The sequence below is a fragment of the Aquila chrysaetos genome, chromosome 17, assembly GCF_900496995.4.
Source record: "Aquila chrysaetos chrysaetos chromosome 17, bAquChr1.4, whole genome shotgun sequence".
Lineage (NCBI taxonomy): Eukaryota > Metazoa > Chordata > Aves > Accipitriformes > Accipitridae > Aquila > Aquila chrysaetos.
Window position 1 is genome coordinate 26716037 of NC_044020.1, and position 20590 is coordinate 26736626.

General features: G+C 38.8%; 1 protein-coding gene across 5 annotated transcripts in view; it reads right to left on the reverse strand.

The window, feature by feature from the left end:
- Positions 1-1029: 1029 nt before the first annotated feature.
- The window catches only part of ATXN10 (ataxin 10), a 106422-nt gene continuing 86861 nt past the window's right edge, over positions 1030-20590 (reverse strand). For all 5 annotated transcript variants that reach the window (XM_030040976.2, XM_030040974.2, XM_030040978.2 and 2 more), the window contains one exon: positions 1030-1572. In XM_030040976.2, the coding sequence (XP_029896836.1) occupies positions 1385-1572 (188 nt within the window). In that variant the 3' untranslated portion in view covers positions 1030-1384. The remainder of the gene's footprint in view (positions 1573-20590) is intronic.

The following is a 20590-nucleotide window of genomic DNA, read 5'->3' on the forward strand; positions in this document are numbered from 1 at the left end:
GAAAAGATCTTAGTAGTCCAGCTATACTCACCATCAGTTTTAAGTATTACTATATATTTCTCATAGTTCAAAGTACCATGTGTTTTTTTCATTTTTAAATGAAAACACGAATTGGAGGAGCAAAAACTGATGCACATGGCTGAATGTCTGTTACATGTACATGTAGTTTCAGGACATAAACTTGCCTTTCTGTTTAAGAATGGGATTAAATGACGACAACAAAACAATTTAACTTTTCTGGGACCTTCCTGTTAGACACAACTGAAGATAACCAAATGACAGCAATGATACACAAGCGCTAGTAATATTAAGCTGTAATTCTTGCTTTGCTTATGCACGGAGGATTACATTTCTTGGCTACCAGGGCAAAGCTATGGCACACACAGAGTTAACCATGCCCCCATCCTTTCTTCACCCCCCTTCTCCCCCATCTCATTCATGCCACATTCCACAGTGGCAGGGTCCAACAACAATATAGGAGGGTACCCAAAATGAAGAGGCAGGGCCTTCCATTCTTCTGCCTCTCTTGAATTAATTAACTGGAAATGAGTTTTGTCAATGTTTTGGAAAGGCAGAGGGGTGAAAAGAAACTGCTAGAATTAATCACAGTGAGAAACTACCTCTTCAGCAGTCTGCCAGAGTTCAGAAAACCCATGAGAAGTGCAAAATAAAAGGAAAGTGGGCTGACTTACCATCCAAAGGAACAAATAAAATTCAAACAAACACCCAAGTCTCCAAAACAGAGACATGCCCCAGTGCAAAGGAATGTAGCATCTGTTGCCACAACAGCTTCAGCTTTGTTTTTAATATACTTGTCATGAAGACTGAAAGGTAACAAGGTAGAAAAGATAATTTAATAATAATTTAGACACACAGGAGGCATGTTGTATTTAATTCACTACATATTTATGTACAGCAATGTTCCAGTGCAGAGATATTTAAGCACTATGATTGAAAATGAGTAACTTTCATTGTTTAGCCCTGACTCAGCATAGATCTTTTAAACAGAGAAGACAGACTGCAAAGCAGTTATTTCTTTGTTGAGTTTTTAATGATAGTTATCTCCAGATTCAGCAATGGAAATTATAACAACTCAATACCGCACGCATGACATCTTTCTAACAAAACAAGAAAGTAATGAAATTTCAACCATCTGAAAAGAAGGATTTTTTTCCATAACTTAATTTACCTAGGTATTTAGAAAATGTGTAGGTGTCCTTTTGTTTACAGCAGCGAGGCAGAAGTATCATTTGGCAGTTTTTCTGAATGCAACACTTCCAGCAGACTGGAACTAAAACTGAAGAAATCTTGATTGCCTGAGCAGGGAAAAATATTTTAAAAGAGAAATCCTCTTTTAATGATTCAACTCTTCTTAATGTTTTGTTCATGAGGGCTTTTTCCTGACAGATCTCAGAATTAACTTGTCATCTCGTTTCTCTATCTCTAAACCCATACTCTCAAGGGCAGAATTGTCTGCCAGCCCCTTCTCCTCCATCTGTGCAATAAGCTCTTGGTTTCTCTCATTCTGTTCCGTGAGATTTCGGATAGCATATACTGCCCACTGGTTCACAACTGTTGGACAAAGTTAAGGATCATTTATTTATTTAAAGATGAAACAATGCTTATTTTAATTTATTACTGCATTCCCCTCCCCCTGCTGCCCCCCCATCCCTCAAACCCAGAAAAACAGTAGAAATCAAGGGTTAGAAAAAGACATTTACAGGCAATGATTCTGAACCTGCAAATACTTGCATATGAGGTAATTTAAGTTTAAATGAGGTATGTCCGTTAACTTCAGGCAAGTTTACTAGGTTTTATCTTGAATTAAAAAAAACAAGACAAAACTCAAATGAACTGCAGGAATTAAAAGGACATATTGTTTTAAACCAAAATTACAGTTAATTGAAATGTTCCAATGATCTTCCTGGTGAGATTTAAGAAAAAATAAAAAAAAGTCAGTCACTGTGTTTATGATCTGAACACTTCAACACTGCAGTTCCAAGAACTGGCAAACACAATGAGCTATAAATCAGCTACAAGAAAGACGACAACTATTATTTTCACTGTACAAGCTGAAGAAATATAGAAAGAGAGAAACATATCCAGGTTAACAACTGAAAATAGCACAAATAACGTGGGAGACACTTAAAAATATTTAACTTTTAATGCTATCTAAATTCGGTTCTTTGTGCCTGGGTTCTTTTACAAACTTGCCAACGGAACAGACGCTAAGATCACCAGCAGGTAGCTCCTGCTCCTGTTTAAATGGGCACAAGCTGCAACTCATTCACCTTCTAAGGTGGTCCCTCGAGGCCAGGATTGAGGCACATGTCAGGGCCATAGACGAAGGATTTAAATTCCCAGGATTATCAGTCAGGCATCTTCCAAGTGAACTACAGTGTTCATTTTATGAAGTGTCAGAGATGTTAGCCCCAATTCTGCAGCTGAAAAGCTATGTTATGATATAATCTTTCCCGAGTTACCCATATGGGAGGGCAAGCCATTCTGAATCACACAAAAGTGGTTTGCCTGCAGGGCACCAATTATTTACTACATGTAGCTTCACATCCAGCAGAAGAATATGCACAATTTACTCATCTCCTTGACGTCTTTGGGGTTGGACAGTGTCTAAGCACAGAGATACGATAGTGTTCTTATGGGCATTTGCCAGGGGGTGACTGGAGGGGAAAACTCCTCAATTGGGGAAGATGGGAACTTCAGCCAGAACAGTAAAATACCGGAACTGGACTTTCTTACACAATTTATCATGACAGCATTTGGAAAATCCAGTACCACTGCACGCACATTCTTACAGTAGCAGTCTTGCCATTTTCTCTGCGCACCTTGCACTGACTGCTGCGCCTGCCTTGCTGCCACCTCCAGCTGGCCCTTCGGCTTGCACGCTTTGGGCAGAGGCAGTCTCTCACGCTTGGTCGTTGGATGCACCAGCCCATGCGGATGGATGAACAACCGCATGTAGCAGAAGCAGCTTTCTTAATATAAGACCAGGTCCTGCCTTCACAAGCTTACATTTTAAGAGCGGGGAAGTGATAAACTGAGAATACAGGAGACCAAAAAAAAAAGTTTATGACCATACCTAACTACAGCGCTACTTAGATGCCAAAGGAGAATACAGAAGGGACTGAAATAAAAAGCACACGAGGAATCCTCAACAGAGGGAGAAGGGCTTAGACGAAGAGTAGCTTGCACAAAGATCACAAGAAACATACATGCTAGGGAACAATCCTGCATTGGCATGCATCAGTAAAACAACCCCCTGCCTTTAACAGCAGTTTATATTTATTTTCACATTCAAGCAGCCCAGAACTGAAAATCAAAAACGGCAAAACAGTAAGAATTATGGGGCTTTTTTCTGACAGAGTTCTTCAAACTTTGTTAGGAAATATGCTGCACACCTCCTTCATTTAAAAAATTCTGGCATGAGGTAATGACAGAGGAGAGAAATTAAAAAAAAAACCCAAATTACGTATCACATCAAAGCCTTAATAGGTGAACGTGACAGAGAATATCAATGTATTCTCTTCTTTCAGTGCATCACTACTATAGTTAAGTGAGAAGACAAGTGCGAAGCTACATTTAAGTTATATAAACTGAGTATTTCCACTGCAGGTTATGTTTGAGTATGTAAAACAACAGTAAAATACCAAAGAAATAAAATCATGTATGAGCAGAATCTTACTCATCAGCTCTAATGGTAAGAAATAAATTTCAGAACAGTAAAGTATGCAAGCTGATGAATGCAGATGAACAAAGGCTGATACCCAGCAGGTCCTTCTGAGGTCTGATTTAGGGCACTTCACGAGTGCCAAAAAGTAACATGAAGTTCTCCCAATGGACTGTGAGAAACATGCTACTACTCTCCCTGGCTCTGCTCCTGGGACGAGGAGCAGACTTTTCTTGTGTTCCTAAAATACAGCTCTGCATAAAATACAGCACTTGCATAAAAGAATACCTCCTAAAAAAATAGAAGTAATTTTCAAAGAGTGGCAGTTCTTGATCACACAAAGTGCCACACAGAGAAAAAAGTACTCTCAAAATTTTTTTTTTCTGTATTAGCCTTAGCAATAATCCTGCTACCATCACCTTTATCTCCTTCAACACAAAAACACTGCTAAACCCCACAGCAAATGATGTTTTCCTACTATCGTATCCATTCATGCTTACATAATATCTAAGACATCCCCATTATCTTATGAACTCTATCATCATTATGGCATTTATCATTATTGACTACTGTAGCTGAAGCTGCAAAATGGTTTCAATAACGTTTTCACTCACTCAAAAACTCTTTTCTGCATGTAGGTTTTCCATTGTAAATTCAGTCATGAATATGCATGATCTCCCTTGTTCACATGCTGTGTGAGGCTAAGACCTTTGGATGGCTGTGTGCAGACCTAGACAGACTTAAGTGTCAGCAGAGATTAAAGCTAGTCCCCAGCTAATATTCACATTACCTTCTTGCTCCTCTCCAAAGATAGAGACAGAGAGAGAAAATTAAACATATTCTAGAGTCTCTAATCCTACCAACACTTTAAGCACTTTATTGTATGCTCAGCTTTAGAAAGAGAGCTTCTAAAGTTTCCATAGTTACTACAAATAAGAGCATGAGCCTGTTTGTTGTGAAACTGCATAAAAGAAAAGAAATGCAGCAAGCACAGTAGATCTGATTGCATAGACTTGTCTAGGTTTTTCCAAGAGGACATATTGCACTCTCAAATTAATTAATATTATAGACAAGGAAGTGAAGATTACAGTACCTCTGTCACAGTGCAGAAGGCATACAAAAGAAAGAAAAATTTTCATTTCATTTTTCAGGAGCCTCATTACAAGACTGCGTTTAGGGAATGAAAGCAAACATTGGTATGCATTTACAGCAACTCTTTTTTAAAATCCATCAGTACTGTATGCTATGGGATTCCTATGTTATTTTGACTTATACAAGCGATAACAAAACTGAGTCAGCTTGCCCTGTGTTCCATACTTGTGTAACATCTTCATACAGCAATTTAAAATTTATCATCTAAACTCCTCTGGGTCACAACTTCAATTGTCAGGGAGGGGAGCATACAGGGAGAAAGGAAGAGAGGTAGAGAAAATGTGCTGGCAATCTGCCCCAGGAGATGAAAAATTTTCCTATCTGGAATCAACATAAACCATGAAAATCTATGCTACTAAATCCTGTGGAAGTTTTGCCATTGACTGCAAAGGGAACTTTTCACAATTCTCTTGTTTCTTTTCATATGGATTCTGCTACCAGAGGTTGCTAGAGTCAATGCTGGCAATAGCACAGTGACTGTTACAAGTTTAATGGTGTATGAAAATACAACCACATACTGTCAGGAGTCACTAACCAATATCCTATTGTGATGCATTACTGGAGAGGAGGACTTACAAACCACTTCCCGAAGAGAGTATTCTGGCTTTTCATTCTCTTATTAGGAGGTCCAATTTGGACTAAATGTTATTGGCAAGTCTATTGCAGCCATCAGGACCCCTACAAATTGTTCTACAAACCAATTTGGATTCTACGGATGAAGGATAGTAGGCATAATTATTAATGAGGTTTGAATCTGATGAGATAGATATGCAGCAATGCATAAGTAATCTTGAAAGTATGTTGCTTGAAAAAGGCAAGTAGTAAGTTTTAAAAGTTAAGTATTATCATTAACTCATATAGGATACTGAAGAGTGGCGACAAGGAGAATGAAATACACACATCTGTTTTCTTAAGTCCCCTTGATAGTTATTAATACTGAGGAATTTTTAAATATAACATCCTTGGTGCAGAGTTTGATTTATTACATTGTGTAGATACTTTTTTTTTTTTTTTTTTTTTTTTTTAGTTTTTTTTCCTGCACTACAGGTGGTTTTCAATAATTAAATGATTTCTTAGGAAACTTTCTTCTTTAAGAGTAATTTGGCCTAATGAGAAAAAGAGGATATTCTTTGCCCAATTCCATTACCTCATTTAAATCAGATTTTTGACTATTTAAATATTAACTACATTTCAATCAAATATGGGAAGAGATACAAAACCTTATCAAGAAAGACAACCCACATGGGATGGAACCCTAGTCAAACGGGCTGTTTATGCAACAGCTAAAGCCACCCAACTTCTCTAAGAGCTTTTCTGGAACAGGTTTATAGAGCTAGAAACCAGAGATAATGCAAATATAATTCTTGTTAATTATATTTCTTTCTGGTCTTCAACAAGTAATCCAACTATCACTAAAACTTCTGCAGACAGGAGTGAAATACTAAAGCGTCACGTTAGAAGAATCACTTCCACTTACAGACCTGACTGGACCAAACTGAAAAGACATAAACCATTTCCCCTTCAAGTCTTTCAGTCCTTTTAAGTACTTTTGTTTCACAGCAACTTGAAGATAATTCTTCTCACCATTCAAAGAGGTCTCTAGACAGCTACTGCAACTGTTAAGTCACAGTTTGGATCAATGTGCTGTGATTGACCACACGTAGTAGACAGTCAGGATTTTGGTCCCTCGCAGTCAGCCAAATTACTTACAAAACTCTATAGGTTCCTTCCTGTTGGGGGTTTTAGTAGTTTTATGAAGTCCTAGAAGGCGTGCAAGATGATAGCAATTCTTTACAACTGCTTTACCTTTTTTACATAACTTTTACTTGTGCTTAAGACATTACCAAAAAAATAATCACAGGAAATGTAAGGAACTGAAGGTTTTATCTTAATTTATGTACTTAAAGAAGCTAATTCATATTTTTAGAATTAATGCTTTGGACGCTATTTATACCTGACATTAAATTATGAGCATCAGAAAGCTTTAGGAATTTAGCCTATACAAACTTAAAATACTCTGCCTAGAAGTTAGAATACAAAGGTCTAAAATATTGCAGTTGCCTGTATTTTTATTTATTCCATAGCAGTTATTATCACCTATGACTGCAGTCACCACATTCTGGGTTTAAAAGCTAGAAACAGGCAGTGCTGTTTTCAGCTGGGAATGTCCTTCCTTCCTTCCCCTGCCTGACCCGGCCCTTGCAGAAGAGACACAGCACAACCCATCTAACCGAGAAGCCTCCAAGGTGGAGAGGCACCACTGGATGCTGGAAAAGGCGTTTATTCCTGATCACACTTTTTAGGGATAAGATTTGTAACACTGGGGAACCTAAAGCAGAGGTTCATTTCTGCTGCAGGTAACTCTCACCTGGTCCAAGAGATCAGTAGGAGGGTTGGACCATCCACCACCAAACAAGCTTCAATCTCCACCACTACGTGGCAGCAAAGCTTCACTGGACAAGCATGAAATGAGATGCCTGCAGCCAGCCCTTTCCTACTCCTTACTGGGACAGGGAGACCAGGGTGGGCTGCTGATGCTTACTGTGAGCACTCCTCGTACAAATTCGCTGCCACAAAATATTTTGGTAAAGACAGAAAGCCTATCCCCAAAAACGTGAACTGGGGTTTGCAGCTCAAATTCCACTCTGTAGAAGAACATTGCTTTGCCAGAGGAAGATCTCAAATGATACCATCTCGGAATAGACAAATGGGCAAAACTACTCAGTTTAAAGTCATCGCAATAGTTTCAACACTAAGGCAACATTCTCTGTAATTCATAGCCTACAAAAATTAGGAAACACCCATAGCAGAAAATAACTGTAGATTAAATATATTTTTCCAGTTCCCAAGCCTTCACTACCCCCTTGCACCCGTAGTTATCGCTTCCTTTAGCAGACAAACACCATCTTTCTGGCTACCTGTGTTTCTGTCAGTCTCTAAACATCCTACCCATCATCTGCAATGATGAATCCATTTCTTAAAGTGCGCCTGGTAGGATACAGGTTTTTGGGCTGATATCTTCCGTATAATCAACAGACGGGCACGTTGTATCTCACGTATAACTTTCAGTGAAAGTTCATCCATTTAAGTATCTATGGGCAACAAATACACTTTAAGACCAGAATGGATGATTATCCCTCTTTTGCCCAACACTTCTGCACAGAACACAGACAGCCGAAGGTCAGCCACTCTTGAAATCAAGCCTGTCAATTCTGTTTCATGTACAAGATATTTTCATGCCTTTTTCTGAAAGACATCCAATGTTGACCAGGAGATTTCACTGTATCCCTAAATAAATTGTTCCAATGGGTAAATCTCTCATTCATTACAGCCTGTGATTTATTTCTGGTTTAGATTTCTTTAGAATTGTTTCCAAACACTGATTTTCATTATAGATTAAAAAAAAATAAAAAAATCCACAGATCATAATCAAGGCACTCAGTAAGCATCTTCTGCATGAACTGAAGAGAGAAACTGAGGGAGATATTCCAAGCTTTGCATAATTCTTGTACCTCTTCATTTATATTTTTCAGTGTCCCTTTTGAAGCATAGGCACCAGAGCTGTCACAAATTCTGCCAAAATTTGCTACATGGCTGATTGCAGGTGCAACACAGTTGCCTGCTCCTTCTGGCTATTAATAATTCAGAAAAAGTGAAAAACAAAACCTCAGAACATTCAGTTGCCCTCTCACTCCTAGCTATGCTCCCACAAGTAGAGTCCAAGCTCTCCAGGTCATTCAGAAACACATTTTCAGCACTGTCCAGTTCTGACATCCAGAGCCAGATCATGAGGGCTCATTTTTAGTTCCAAGGCTTGACTACTTTTAACTACATACTCACTTCAGTGACAATCAGCAAAATGGTACCCAACGTTCATTAAAGTGCTGTTTACTACTACAGCAATTTGGGTTACTAAGACATTTCTTACCTAGAGCAATGTGGGGATTTTTCTCCCCAGATCACTAGTATTTCTAGGTTAACAGATCACACAAGACACCACTGAAAAGTATTATATACCCAGATTGCTATTAGTCTTTAATGCCTGCCAGCTAAACAACATTTAATCCATATCCTATGTGCCTCCTCTCATGCTCTGTGGGACTTAAAAGCACAGTGCCAAGACACCTTAGTATACTATGAAATTAAACACAAAATTTCGGTCAAGTACTCCAGAGCTACAAAAGCCATAGTACATGTTTAGCTATGTCAGGCTATTTTTATTATAATGTCTCTTATGCCAAAACTTACAGAACTTTAAAAAAAAAAAAAATTAAGCCATAACCTCTAGTTTGTTTTACTTTTTCCTATACTCAGACTTGTAATACTAGCTTAAAACCATGAATATGACACATTCATTTTTGCTGCTTAGGCTGCCAATTTTTTTTAAAATTATGACTTACATTTTTAATAGAAACCCATAATTTATGAGTAACTATAAATCATCTGGTTTTAAAACAGAAAGAATCACACTCTTGATCAATCTCAAGCTAATGCTCCACAGTTACAATATTCTGTTCTTGCAGTCCCTTCTATTACACTAATCCCATTTTAAGAATTAATGACAACTAAATCTGTTAGTTATCTGTAAGAGGTACCAGAGAGTTAGCAGGTTGTTACATTAAAAAGAAAGAGCTTCAATTGCTGTTACCTAACTGTTAAAAATGCCTTAGCTTATCTTCTTTTCCCAGGTACAGAAAAAAATTGCAAAATTCCATTAAGTTGAAACTCATGTATCAAATTACTATCAAAACCTACCACAAACATTGAGCTGTAAAGCACTAAAGCATAGGGGGATGGTAACTGTGTTCACAAACTGACTGAGTGTCAGGCAGACTGTAGGAATTCTAAATTTCCTTGGACTTGTAAAGAAAAAAGCTCCACCTACACAAAGAAATATATTCATGTATATTTATATGCATACATATAGAAATAAACAGCTTTTCTAAACCACTTTAAAATGGGAATTATAGAAGTCAAATAAAACTTTGAAAAATTTGGCACTAGACTTAAAAACCCAACCCAGTTAATACCTGAGATGTGGTCAAACTAATTATAATTTATCACTCGAAGTACATGACAAGGTAAGCTGACTCACAATTTGGACAGAAGCTCTTTTTCTATTTATAATCTCTAGAGATTCATCTATTTATATAGATTCAACAAGGATCTGTATGCCATCTTATCTTTCAGCATTGTACTTGAGTATTTTATTGATTCAGGGTCTTTGAATAACTTACATGGCATAACTCCCACCCCTGCTGCTTTTGGTGATTTCAAACATTATTTTATGACAAATAATCAAAACAATGAAGGTAAATGAGACTCCAGCTCCAGTCTCACAGACACCAGATGATGTCTGGTGCATCCAAAAATAACAACAGTTAAATAAATGGGTGTTTGGAAAGATGCAACTAAATTATAACCAACTAACGTTTTTCTACCATGTTTTGCAAAATAGCCATTAGCCACAATTATATCTGCTACAATTTCAGGAAATGGTTGCATCTCCTTGAAGAAATCTCAGAACATCAAGAGACAAGAACAAATCAACAAGGTCAGTGGAATGGACTGCAAATATATCCTTAGTGAGAAAGGAAAGGTTACACTTTGGAAATCATTTTGGAAGTAGAACCAAGTCTAAACAAAGATCTGGGGAAGTGAGGGAAAACGATTTAAGGATTAGGAAGGAGCTACACAGGACAATGCATTCACCAGCTGAAGTTACAGCTTGTTTTAATAATAGTGACTGAAAATGGGACAACAGAAAAATGTCAGAATAAAGAGATTATGCAAAGCATTGGCCATATGACATCTGAATATTCTCTGGAGGCATGCAAGAAACAATGTCAAGAAGACAGACTGAAATATGATAAGGTGGTTGTAGAAGGCATTCCATTCTCAACAATATTTTTGAACCACTCCTAGCTTTATTTAAAAAAAACAAAAACCTTTGGGTCTCAAATTTCTAGTGCTTCGTCTCAGCCCAGAGGGGAATTTTTCAAAAGAAAGTCTACAGAAAAATCAAGCAAGCTGTTTGAGCTATAAAAGCAGTGAAATATTATATTTTCTCCATTTCTTCTTTTTTTTTTTTGGTGCTCCTGGTAACTACAGATCCGCTTTCTTTCAAGAATTCAAGCCTGTCATGGATTTAAATCCACCAAGAGGATTAGGGCAGAGGACAAATATGACAATATTTGGTTTAGAAATAGAGTTATTAACTTTAATTCTTCACTTTTACATGCATGAGTTGGTGCCTACAGAGATTACTCTTCTCAAAGGATTAGAAATATTATAATGTAACATTTGAAAGAGCCTTCCTGCACTCTGTATACCTCTGTTAAACTTCCTCCAGCTCTAAGACAGACCCTGTACATCACACATGTTTCTTAATGATGGTAGTTGTCACTTACTGGAGCTGGCTAGAAGTGAAATACTGAAGAAGAGACTTCACATTTACATCTCTGCAAATCTGCTTTAGTATTTTATATACCGTCAAGAAAATTAATACTCTCCCCCCTCCCCATGAACTCTGAATTTCAGTGTTTAATCATCCTACATAGCATGATCCTACGTCCTGCATAGATGCACTAAATAAATTGTATCCTGAAATTATGGCATCAGCAACCTGAAATATACCATTAGAAATTATAACTTTGTTAAATGTCCAAACACAAAATTTAATCTGTGGTCATTTCTGGAAGAAAAAAAAGGAACAGTGCTTTCATTTCACAGAATATCTTTTCCTGTACTGCACACTGCATTCCTTCTGTGGTCTTAAAGTCTTTTTCATATTAGGAGAATGTTACATTTGACAAGAGAAAATTTGTTCTTGGGGAACAGTGTGGATTACTGATACAGCTAGTAGATGTAGAACACCTCACAAGAAAACTTCACACTTTTGTTTTCATTCTAAAGTAAACATTTTCTTGTAATCAACATTTCAGAACTGCAGTCTTTGGGTCAGAATTTAGATCTACCAAATATCATGCTTAATGTGGTAGGGTTTTTTTGGTTGGTTCCTCACCTTTAACTAAGTTCTGTTCCAAAGAGTTTGCAACATACAGAAAAGATAAACAATGCGTTAAGACACGGAAGTTGTATTATCCCTACTCTTCAGCTGTGAAGCCAATGTCAAGAGTGAATTAACATAAAATTAGGTTACACAAATGCCTCCTGTACCCTTTTCAACCGGGAGCATGCACCTAGATCCTCCCCCTTCAGAGCTTTACAATAATCCCACTCAGGACACTTTACTCAATATCATACAGAAAAATCCTACTTAGAACGGAACCCAGACCTCTTTAGTCCATTAACACTTCTGTAAGAACAAGACTGGTTACTTGCAATGCTTATTTCAAGAGTGTAAAAACACCCTGACACATAGTGACAGAAATAGGCATTGGTGGGCAGATGACCTTCCCACCTAAAACCAAAAGCAGTATTTGGGAATAGCTGTGTTTTTCCCCCTTCACCATGAGAAGTAACAAAAAAGGTTGAAGCCTCTTGGGAATCACTTAGCAAGCCAGCCCACCACTGCAGCCAAAAAAAATCCCCTTATCATACAATACTGAGGGATTCCCTTGTGAGCCACACAGACCCCTAGGCTCCATTAGTATCTAACAAAATATAGCTATAAAGAATTTGCAGCAACTTGCAGGAACAGGATAGGATTTGGTCTGCTGAATAAGGTGAAAGGAATAAGCCCCTCTCAGACTGTTCTTGCTCAATGAATAACCACACTTGTACCTGTTCCAGCTTCTAGTCTGACCAGTTCATCTGAATATAATTGTAAGATACAGAGAAGGAGCTAAGGTTTGTGCATATGCCACAAACCAGAAATCCTCCCACTCTCCTTAAAGAAGAATTCTCAGCACATTGGAGTTGAATTAGTCTGAATTGGAGTATGGCAATACAGCAACTTCTTCTTGCTTGACCATTTCTTTTCATCCTAGTTCCATCTATGGTAGTTGGCTTCCACTCAGCTGATATTTTGTGTTGTCTTTGGCACTATGAACCTAAAGGTTCAGGCCAACAAGTTTCTGCTCTTTACCTGTGCTGACAAGTCCCATTCTTTCACTGCCAACCTCAACCACTGCTGGGTCACTAAAAACTTACTATCTACCTTTTTTGTTAAAGTCATAGTAACACAATCAGTACTGGTTTATAGAAAATAAGATTCTAATAGTGCTCTGTGTCCAAGGATATGGGTTGCAGCAGCAGCAACCTGCAATAAAGCAAAACTGAAACCTTCTTCCAAAGAATACACTTCCATTTAGCCCAGGTAGACTCCAAGCCTGTGCAGCAAAGCAAGTGTCGATAGGATGAACAAAAGGGCAATTTCTTCCAAGTGGGCAGAACTTGACTGGGCATGAGGAGGTCATTACTGTTTTCATCAGTAGTCTAGGTCCTTTGCACTGACCATATCCACTGAAATAACATGATTTTATGTATGCTTATGAAAATACAGAATCAAATAGGTCACCTCAAACTACTAAATGCATTGGCAGTGCCTGAAGTGAGCTTTCCAAAGAAAGGCAACCATTACTGATGTAACATTATGCTGTATTTTCTTGCCAACATACATGAGATAGCCACATTTACGTGAAAATGCTCAACTGTATGATGGTTTACTCTAAAAAGTCAACTCACACTCTGATTTTTGCTTTCTACTGGCTGCTATTCAGCTGTGAGGCTTTTTTACAGTATGTGGCCTGTTTTAGGTTGCACTCTGTAACTTAGAAACAAAATGTCTGTCAGCTCCCCCAAAAGTCTTTGCTGGCATCTCACAAAAACAAACTGCCATTGTTGTAGACCATAGCAACTTGATTTCTTCTAGCTTTAGCCAGAAGTTTCATGAACCACAATTATACTTGCTGCTGCCATGAAGTCAAAAGTATTTTCAATCTACCCCTCAGATGACTTTCAGACTGAATATCATAGAAGCAGCTTAGGGAAGGAGTATCTGAAAATTAACTTATATTTTCTACATTTTCATCCATTATTCAAACTAAGGGGCCTATGTATGGATATCCACAGCAACCACAGGTTTTCCTTTCACAACTGCTGAAAATTCTTACTCCTAAAACATAGCCAGCTGGGTGTTTCCTCATATATATGTAAACATTTTAAAAAAGGGAAAAAAAGGAAGACCCAGGGAACTACAAGCCAGTCAGTCTCACCTCTGTGCCTGGCAAGATCATGGAGCAGATCCTCCTGGAAACTATGCTAGGGCACATGGAAAATAAGGAGGTGACTGGTGACAGCCAACATGGCTTCACTAAGGGCAGATCATGCCTGACAAAGTTGGTGGCCTTTTATGACAGGGTTACGGCATTGGTGGATAAGGGAAGAGCAACTGATGTCACCTACCTGGACTTGCGCAAAGCATTTGACACTGTCTCGCATGACATCCTTGTCTCTAAATTGGAGAGACATGGTATCCTGGTTTTGGCTGGGATAGAGTTAATTTTCTTTCTAGTAGCTGGTATAGTGTTATGCTTTGGATTTAGCATGAGAAGAATGTTGATAATACACTGATATTTTCAGTTGTTGCTAAGTAGTGTTTAGACTAAGTCAAGGATTTTTCAGCTTCTCATGCCCAGCCAGCAAGAAGGCTGGAGGGGCACGAGAAGTTGGGAGGAGACAGCCAGGACAGCTGACCCAAACTGGCCAAAGGTGTATTCCATACCATGTGATGTCATGCCCAGTATATAAACTGGGGGGAGTTGGCCTGGGGGGATCACTGTCTGGGAACTAACTGGGCATCAGTCGGCAGGTGGTGAGCAATTACATTGTGCATCATTTGTTTTGTATATTCCAATTATTTTATTATTATTATTGTTGCCATTTTATTATTATCATTATTATTTTCTTCCTTTCCGTCCTATTAAACTGTCTTTATCTCTGCCCATGAGTTTTACTTTTTTTCCCCAATTCTCTTCCCCATCTCACTGGGTGGAGGGGAAATGAGCGAGCGGCTGCATGGTGCTTAGCTGCTGGCTGGGGTTAAACCACGACAGTCCTTTTTGGCACCCAACGTAGGGCCCAAAGGGTTGAGATAATGACAGATCTGACCAGGGCGGGTCCATCCATTTGATGGATGGACCACTTGGTGGATAAGGAATTGGCTGGATGGTCGCACTCTAAGAGTTGTGGTCAACAGCTCGATGTCCAAGTGGAGAACAGTGATGAGTGGCGTTCCTCAGGGGTTGGTATTGGGACTGGCCATGTTTAACATGTTTGTCGGCAACGTAGACAGTGGGATTGAGGGCACCCCCAGCAAGTTTGCCGACGACACCAAGCTGTGTGGTGCGGTCGACACGCTGGAGGGAAGGGATGCCGTCCAGAGGGACCTTGACAGGATTGAGAGCTGGGCCCGTGCAAACCTCACAAAGTTCAGCAAGGCCAAGTGCAAGGTCCCGCACATGGGTCGGGGCAATCGCAAGCACAAATACAGGCTGGGTGATGAGTGGATTGAGAGCAGCCCTGCAGAGGAGGACTTGGGGGTGTTGGTTGATGAGAAGCTCAAAATGACCCGGCAATGTGCGCTTCCAGCCCAGAAAGCCAACCGTACAGTGGGCTGCATCGAAGAAGCGTGACCAGCAGGTCGAGGGAGGTGATTCTCCCCCTCTACTCTGCTCTCATGAGACCCCACCTGCAGTACTGCATCCAGCTCTGGGGCCTCCAACATAAGAAGGACATGGACCTGTTGGAGTGAGTCCAGAGGAGGGCCACGAAGATGATGAGGACTGGAGCACCTCTCCTGTGAAGACAGGCTGAGAGAGTTGGGGTTGTTCAGCCTGGAGAAGGCTCTGGGGAGACCTTATAGCGGCCTTCCAGTACCCAAAGGGGGCCTGCAAGAAAGCTGAACTTTCAAGGGACTTTTTCAAGGGCATATAGAGACAGGACACAGGGTAATGACTTCAAACTGAAAGAGGGCAGATTTAGATTAGATGTAAGGAAGAAGTTCTTCACTGTGAGGGTGGTGAGGCACTGGCACAGGTTGCCCAGAGAAGTTGTGGATGTCCCATCCCTGGCAGTGTTCAAGGCCAGGCTGGATGGGGCTTTGAGCAACCTGGTCTGGTGGAAGGTGTCCCTGCCCATGGCAGGGGGGTTGGAACTAGATGATCTTTAAGGTCCCTTCCAACCCAAACCATTCTATGATATATGTGTGTGTGTACATACACACACACCCCCCCTCAGCAGGATTTTTTTTTTCTAAGTATGACTGCACTTTTGGCTAACAGAAAAACATGCCTGATTAGAGGTTAATATAATATGGATGCTTACATAAGGTCATTCAAATTAAATTCAGCCATTCACAAAATCAACTTATCGAGACACCTAATGTAAGAATCTCAAAAGGGCAAGATTGGCAAGCATCCTGAAAAAACAAGAATATTCCATCTTCAAAACTGTATTTCACTTCTGATTTTCAAGTTTTACCACTAACAGCTATTACATTGAAGTACTTTGGATAATATTTTTCCTAAAATAGCAATAAATATTTCCAGGGAAGCCATTAAATTAAAAAAAAAAAAAAAAAAAAAGGGACATCTTTGTGTGTTATTCATGAGTGTAAATGTTAGGAAGTAGCAAAAAAACAGACAACGTAGTTAAGGTAAACTGAAAAGTCTTCAATAAAACAGGTTAGTTTAAATAAAGTCTTTCATAAGCACCTTTTTTCTATGATTAGAGTCAATAGTCTTTTGATCGGAATGGGCTGGCCTCCCTCCTTATGTCTGCAAGTGGAAATCTGTGAAAGGTCAGAAATGAAGCTGGAAGAAGCACTAAGAGCTTAGGATGAGGTAAAACACAAGAACAAAAAGAATGGCTCTTGTCTGATGCTAGAGCCTGTCAGAGATGAGGAAGATAGGGGCTCAGAGAGCAAAATAGAAGATATTTTAATTTAGAACACCTTTTCAATCCAAATAACCTGAAAAACAGGATCTAGAGTAAATTTTTTACTGGTATTACCCAGATGGGGATCTCCAACCCACTCTGCTGTTCTGTGGCAGGTTTAATTCATTTGTTTTTAAACACAGGTTACATAAGTAAAGCACAATGCTTCCAACTTGTCAGAAGCAGAACAAGAAACTGAATTTTCAAAACCAAAAATTCATCTAATGAAAGAACCTCTCCTTAATCTAAAGGCAAACAAGTCCACTTGCATTTTGAAACACTCTTTTTTCTTTTGAATACAGAAGGACAGTTATGATTAGGATACAGGCCAATCCAAGATGGAAGATTTAAAGGGGACAGAAAAAGTTAAAGTGACATTCAACCTTCTCTGAAGTTTAATTCTTCAGACCCCAAGGTCTATAATGAACTGCATCTCCTCATTCTCACTCTGTTTACCTTTTCCCTTGTGCTAAAAGCCTAATAGCTAACAGCTGAAAATCTGGTATCTTTCAGCATTTCTCCATTGAATTTACTTGGAGCCATGCAAAGTTATAGTAGCTGAAAATTTAAAATACCAATTCAAATAATTGCAAGAGGTACAGCAAATTTGCTCTTAACTGCCCATAATCATCTTCATACCTGTTACTAACAAGGGTGGAGGGTTTTTTGTTGCTTTTATTCATGAAATATCCTGAAGGAAAAAAATACTATTTTTAGTATAAATGTAAAAGATTCAAGTCTGTCTCAGATGTAATTAGACAAGATAACAGTTCTCCCAAACTGGGCACTGAAAAATGAATTCAAACCTAAAAAGTTAAAGCAATGCAAACATGTCAGTTGAATTTCAGCTAGCAATCTCATAAGTGACGAAGATCCTGATATTTCTATGCACATTACAGAACTGTTTAGGATCTCAAAGGATGCAATTTTAAGGTAATGACAGGTTTACAAAGGAATTTATTTTAGGATAAGAGCAGACCCACTTCCTCTTTCAGTATGCTTCCATACGCTGCAAATAAAAAGATTTATCAAAGGATTTCAGCTCTCAAAGGTAATAAAGAGCTCTTTTAACATCTAACATGGCAGTTCAGCTTCTCCTGATGGATTGCATACTTTAGGGAAATGATTTTTTTTTTTTTTTGTCCAGAAAAAAAATCCTATCACTTTTACCACAAAAGTTACATTTTTCTTTGGAAAATTTTGTATGTGTGATTTGGAGGCAGAACTTAGTAAAATATAGAAAATCAGTATATCAACTCTGTTTTCAGTAGAAAACATAATGACATCCTAACTGTAGAGCTTGGGTGTCTCCAAAACAGATAAAGATCAAACAAAAATGTGCATCTACAAACACTTCACTAAGAAATCTAAGTTGTTCTTATATAAAAGGAATCTGGATGAAAATTCTTCCAGTCAGGTTTATTGAAGGAGAAATCCGAGTAACACAGCCTGAAATCACAAAACCAGGCACTAGAAACAAGAACACAAAGAGAAGCTTCTGGACCCGACTCTCTGAAGGAACCGTGGCTGAAGAGCTACACCAAGCTTTTCCTTGCAGGTTTCTACATCACCTTGGCAAACTGCAGCACCACTGAGTGATCCTATTAGAATTTTGGCAACTCTCTCAACAGCCAGCTCAAGAGTTGCCTAAATACTTGCTTTTAGTTAACCTTCCTTGAAAAGAGACAAAATATATTCACTCTGGATCACAAAGTGACAATACAGGCAATTTTAGGATGTTTCCATTTTAAGCAAGTAGGGTTTCAAATCTTAGTAAGAACATTGCTCTGGTTTACAAGCATCACAAAATGGATTTGTGCCAGACAGGACTGGGTGCACAAAGGGAGGAGAGAAACAGTTGAATCTCTTCAGAGGAATGTTATGCAATGGAGTCAGGCACCTACATGCTACTAAGGACTTGGTTTGTGGTGTCTAGAAGTAGCAGAATATGCTGCGAAGTAGATGAAAGAAGAGACAGATAATAACTGCAAACTCCTCTTCTGCTTCCCTGCGTGAGACATGCTGAGAACGCAGCAGATGAGGAACGTCAGAGGCAGGAAAGAAGCAGGGCAGCATTCACTTCATGTAGCACAAGAGCACCTGGAATAGCTCTAGGTCAAAATGATAAACCAAGTAGTGGCTAGCAGCTGTGCTCCAAAAGCTGATGCAGCAAACTTTGTCACAGCAGGCCAAGTCCCCCCTCTGCCCACGTGCTACTTACTTTTTCGTATACCTGAATACTGTATGCTATGGATCAGTGGTGAAAGCTCATATTAAGAGGTGTCATTACATGTAGTTAGTCTTTAAAAACCAAGTAAGCAAAGTTTTATCCTCTGGTGAGGAGTTTATAGTACAGCCATAAAACGTCAGCCTGTATGAAGAGGTGTAAGAAGTTCCACATTGCTCAAAATGCAGTAAAGGTTCCCATGGTATTTTGCTTTCATTTCATTCAAGATCGTAAATTACAACTCTACCCTTTGAAGGCCTCAAACTTTATCCTCTTTTACTAACAGCTAAAATGAAGGATTAATCCTAGAAAGAAATTCGAAAAGTCGCTGCACAGCTGTGCTTTCCAGCAAAGGAAAAGTGACTTGGGATCAAAACTCCTTACTAGGTTTTCTCAGGGCTGCTCTTCCGCTTAGGAAAGGTAACTTTCCCTGCCCTTCCCACCGCACCCAGCAGTGCCCCTCACCAGAATCAGACTGTGGAAGCACAACTCTGCTACTCGGTGCACTGTCAAGAGACACACAGTCAGGTCTCCAACTATAGGAATATGGTGAATGCAAAAACCTTGCATATAAAGCAACAAAGTGAGTAACTCAGAGGATACTTAACATCCATTGCTCCTCCACCCAGCTTATTAACATTTTGCTATCATCTGTCCCTACATTATTTCATCCTTTTAAGATATATTTATATGCAGATGATGTTCTACAGTACACAATTATGAGAACATGTAACATTTTCACAGCTTTTTTTTTTTTTATGATACTTGTTAAAAAGTGAGCTTTTTTTGACAAATTCATTTTAAAAAAATCCATTTCATGTGTTCAGTATAAGAAAGCTCACATTACTCTAGACAGGAAAGGCATTTGATTTCCAGATGCACTTATCAGAAACTTACAAGGAGCTAATGACTAGGTGACAGAAAATAATAGCTCACCCACTGAACACACCAGCAAGATTACTATGCGGTTCATGAAGAGATGGATAAGTCTGCTTCACAACTGTTTATCTTCAATATAAAGTTTTTTCCCTCTAATAGCAATCTATCTTGGAAAGTGTCTGCTCTTAAACCCTAGGAGAAAAAAGTCCCAAATATTAAGTACAATGCCATTTATATTAAAATCTCCCCAGCATTTCAGTAATCTGCATCATTAATTCTCTCAATTATACACATTTTCATTACAGCTTGCTAGCCTTAACTTATTCTAAGCACAGAGACCTCTAGTCAGATTTAGTAAGCATATAGAATTGATGGGGTACTTATTTCAGTCTACTGAGTAGACTGCAGTTGAAGCAAAAGCTCCAAGATCTCATACAATGACCAAACATAGTCTTAATTCAGATTTCTATCACAGTTAGCTCTCCGAATTAACATTTGTAAAGCAGTAATATTTGTTATTTTAGGAAACAAGAATATAACCACAGTTCAGCTTATTTAGAATCCAGTTCATGAAAGTGTATTTATGAGTTTTCTCACTTCTAAACCAAGCACTTAAATACAACCTAGAAACTCATGAGGCCAGCTAGAGTTAGGTACCAAGTGAAAGCAATGCTGGCATAAATACATTAAACCCCCACACCTTTTCTTATAAGTCATGTTCAATAATTAGAATTCTTTTGTAAAGG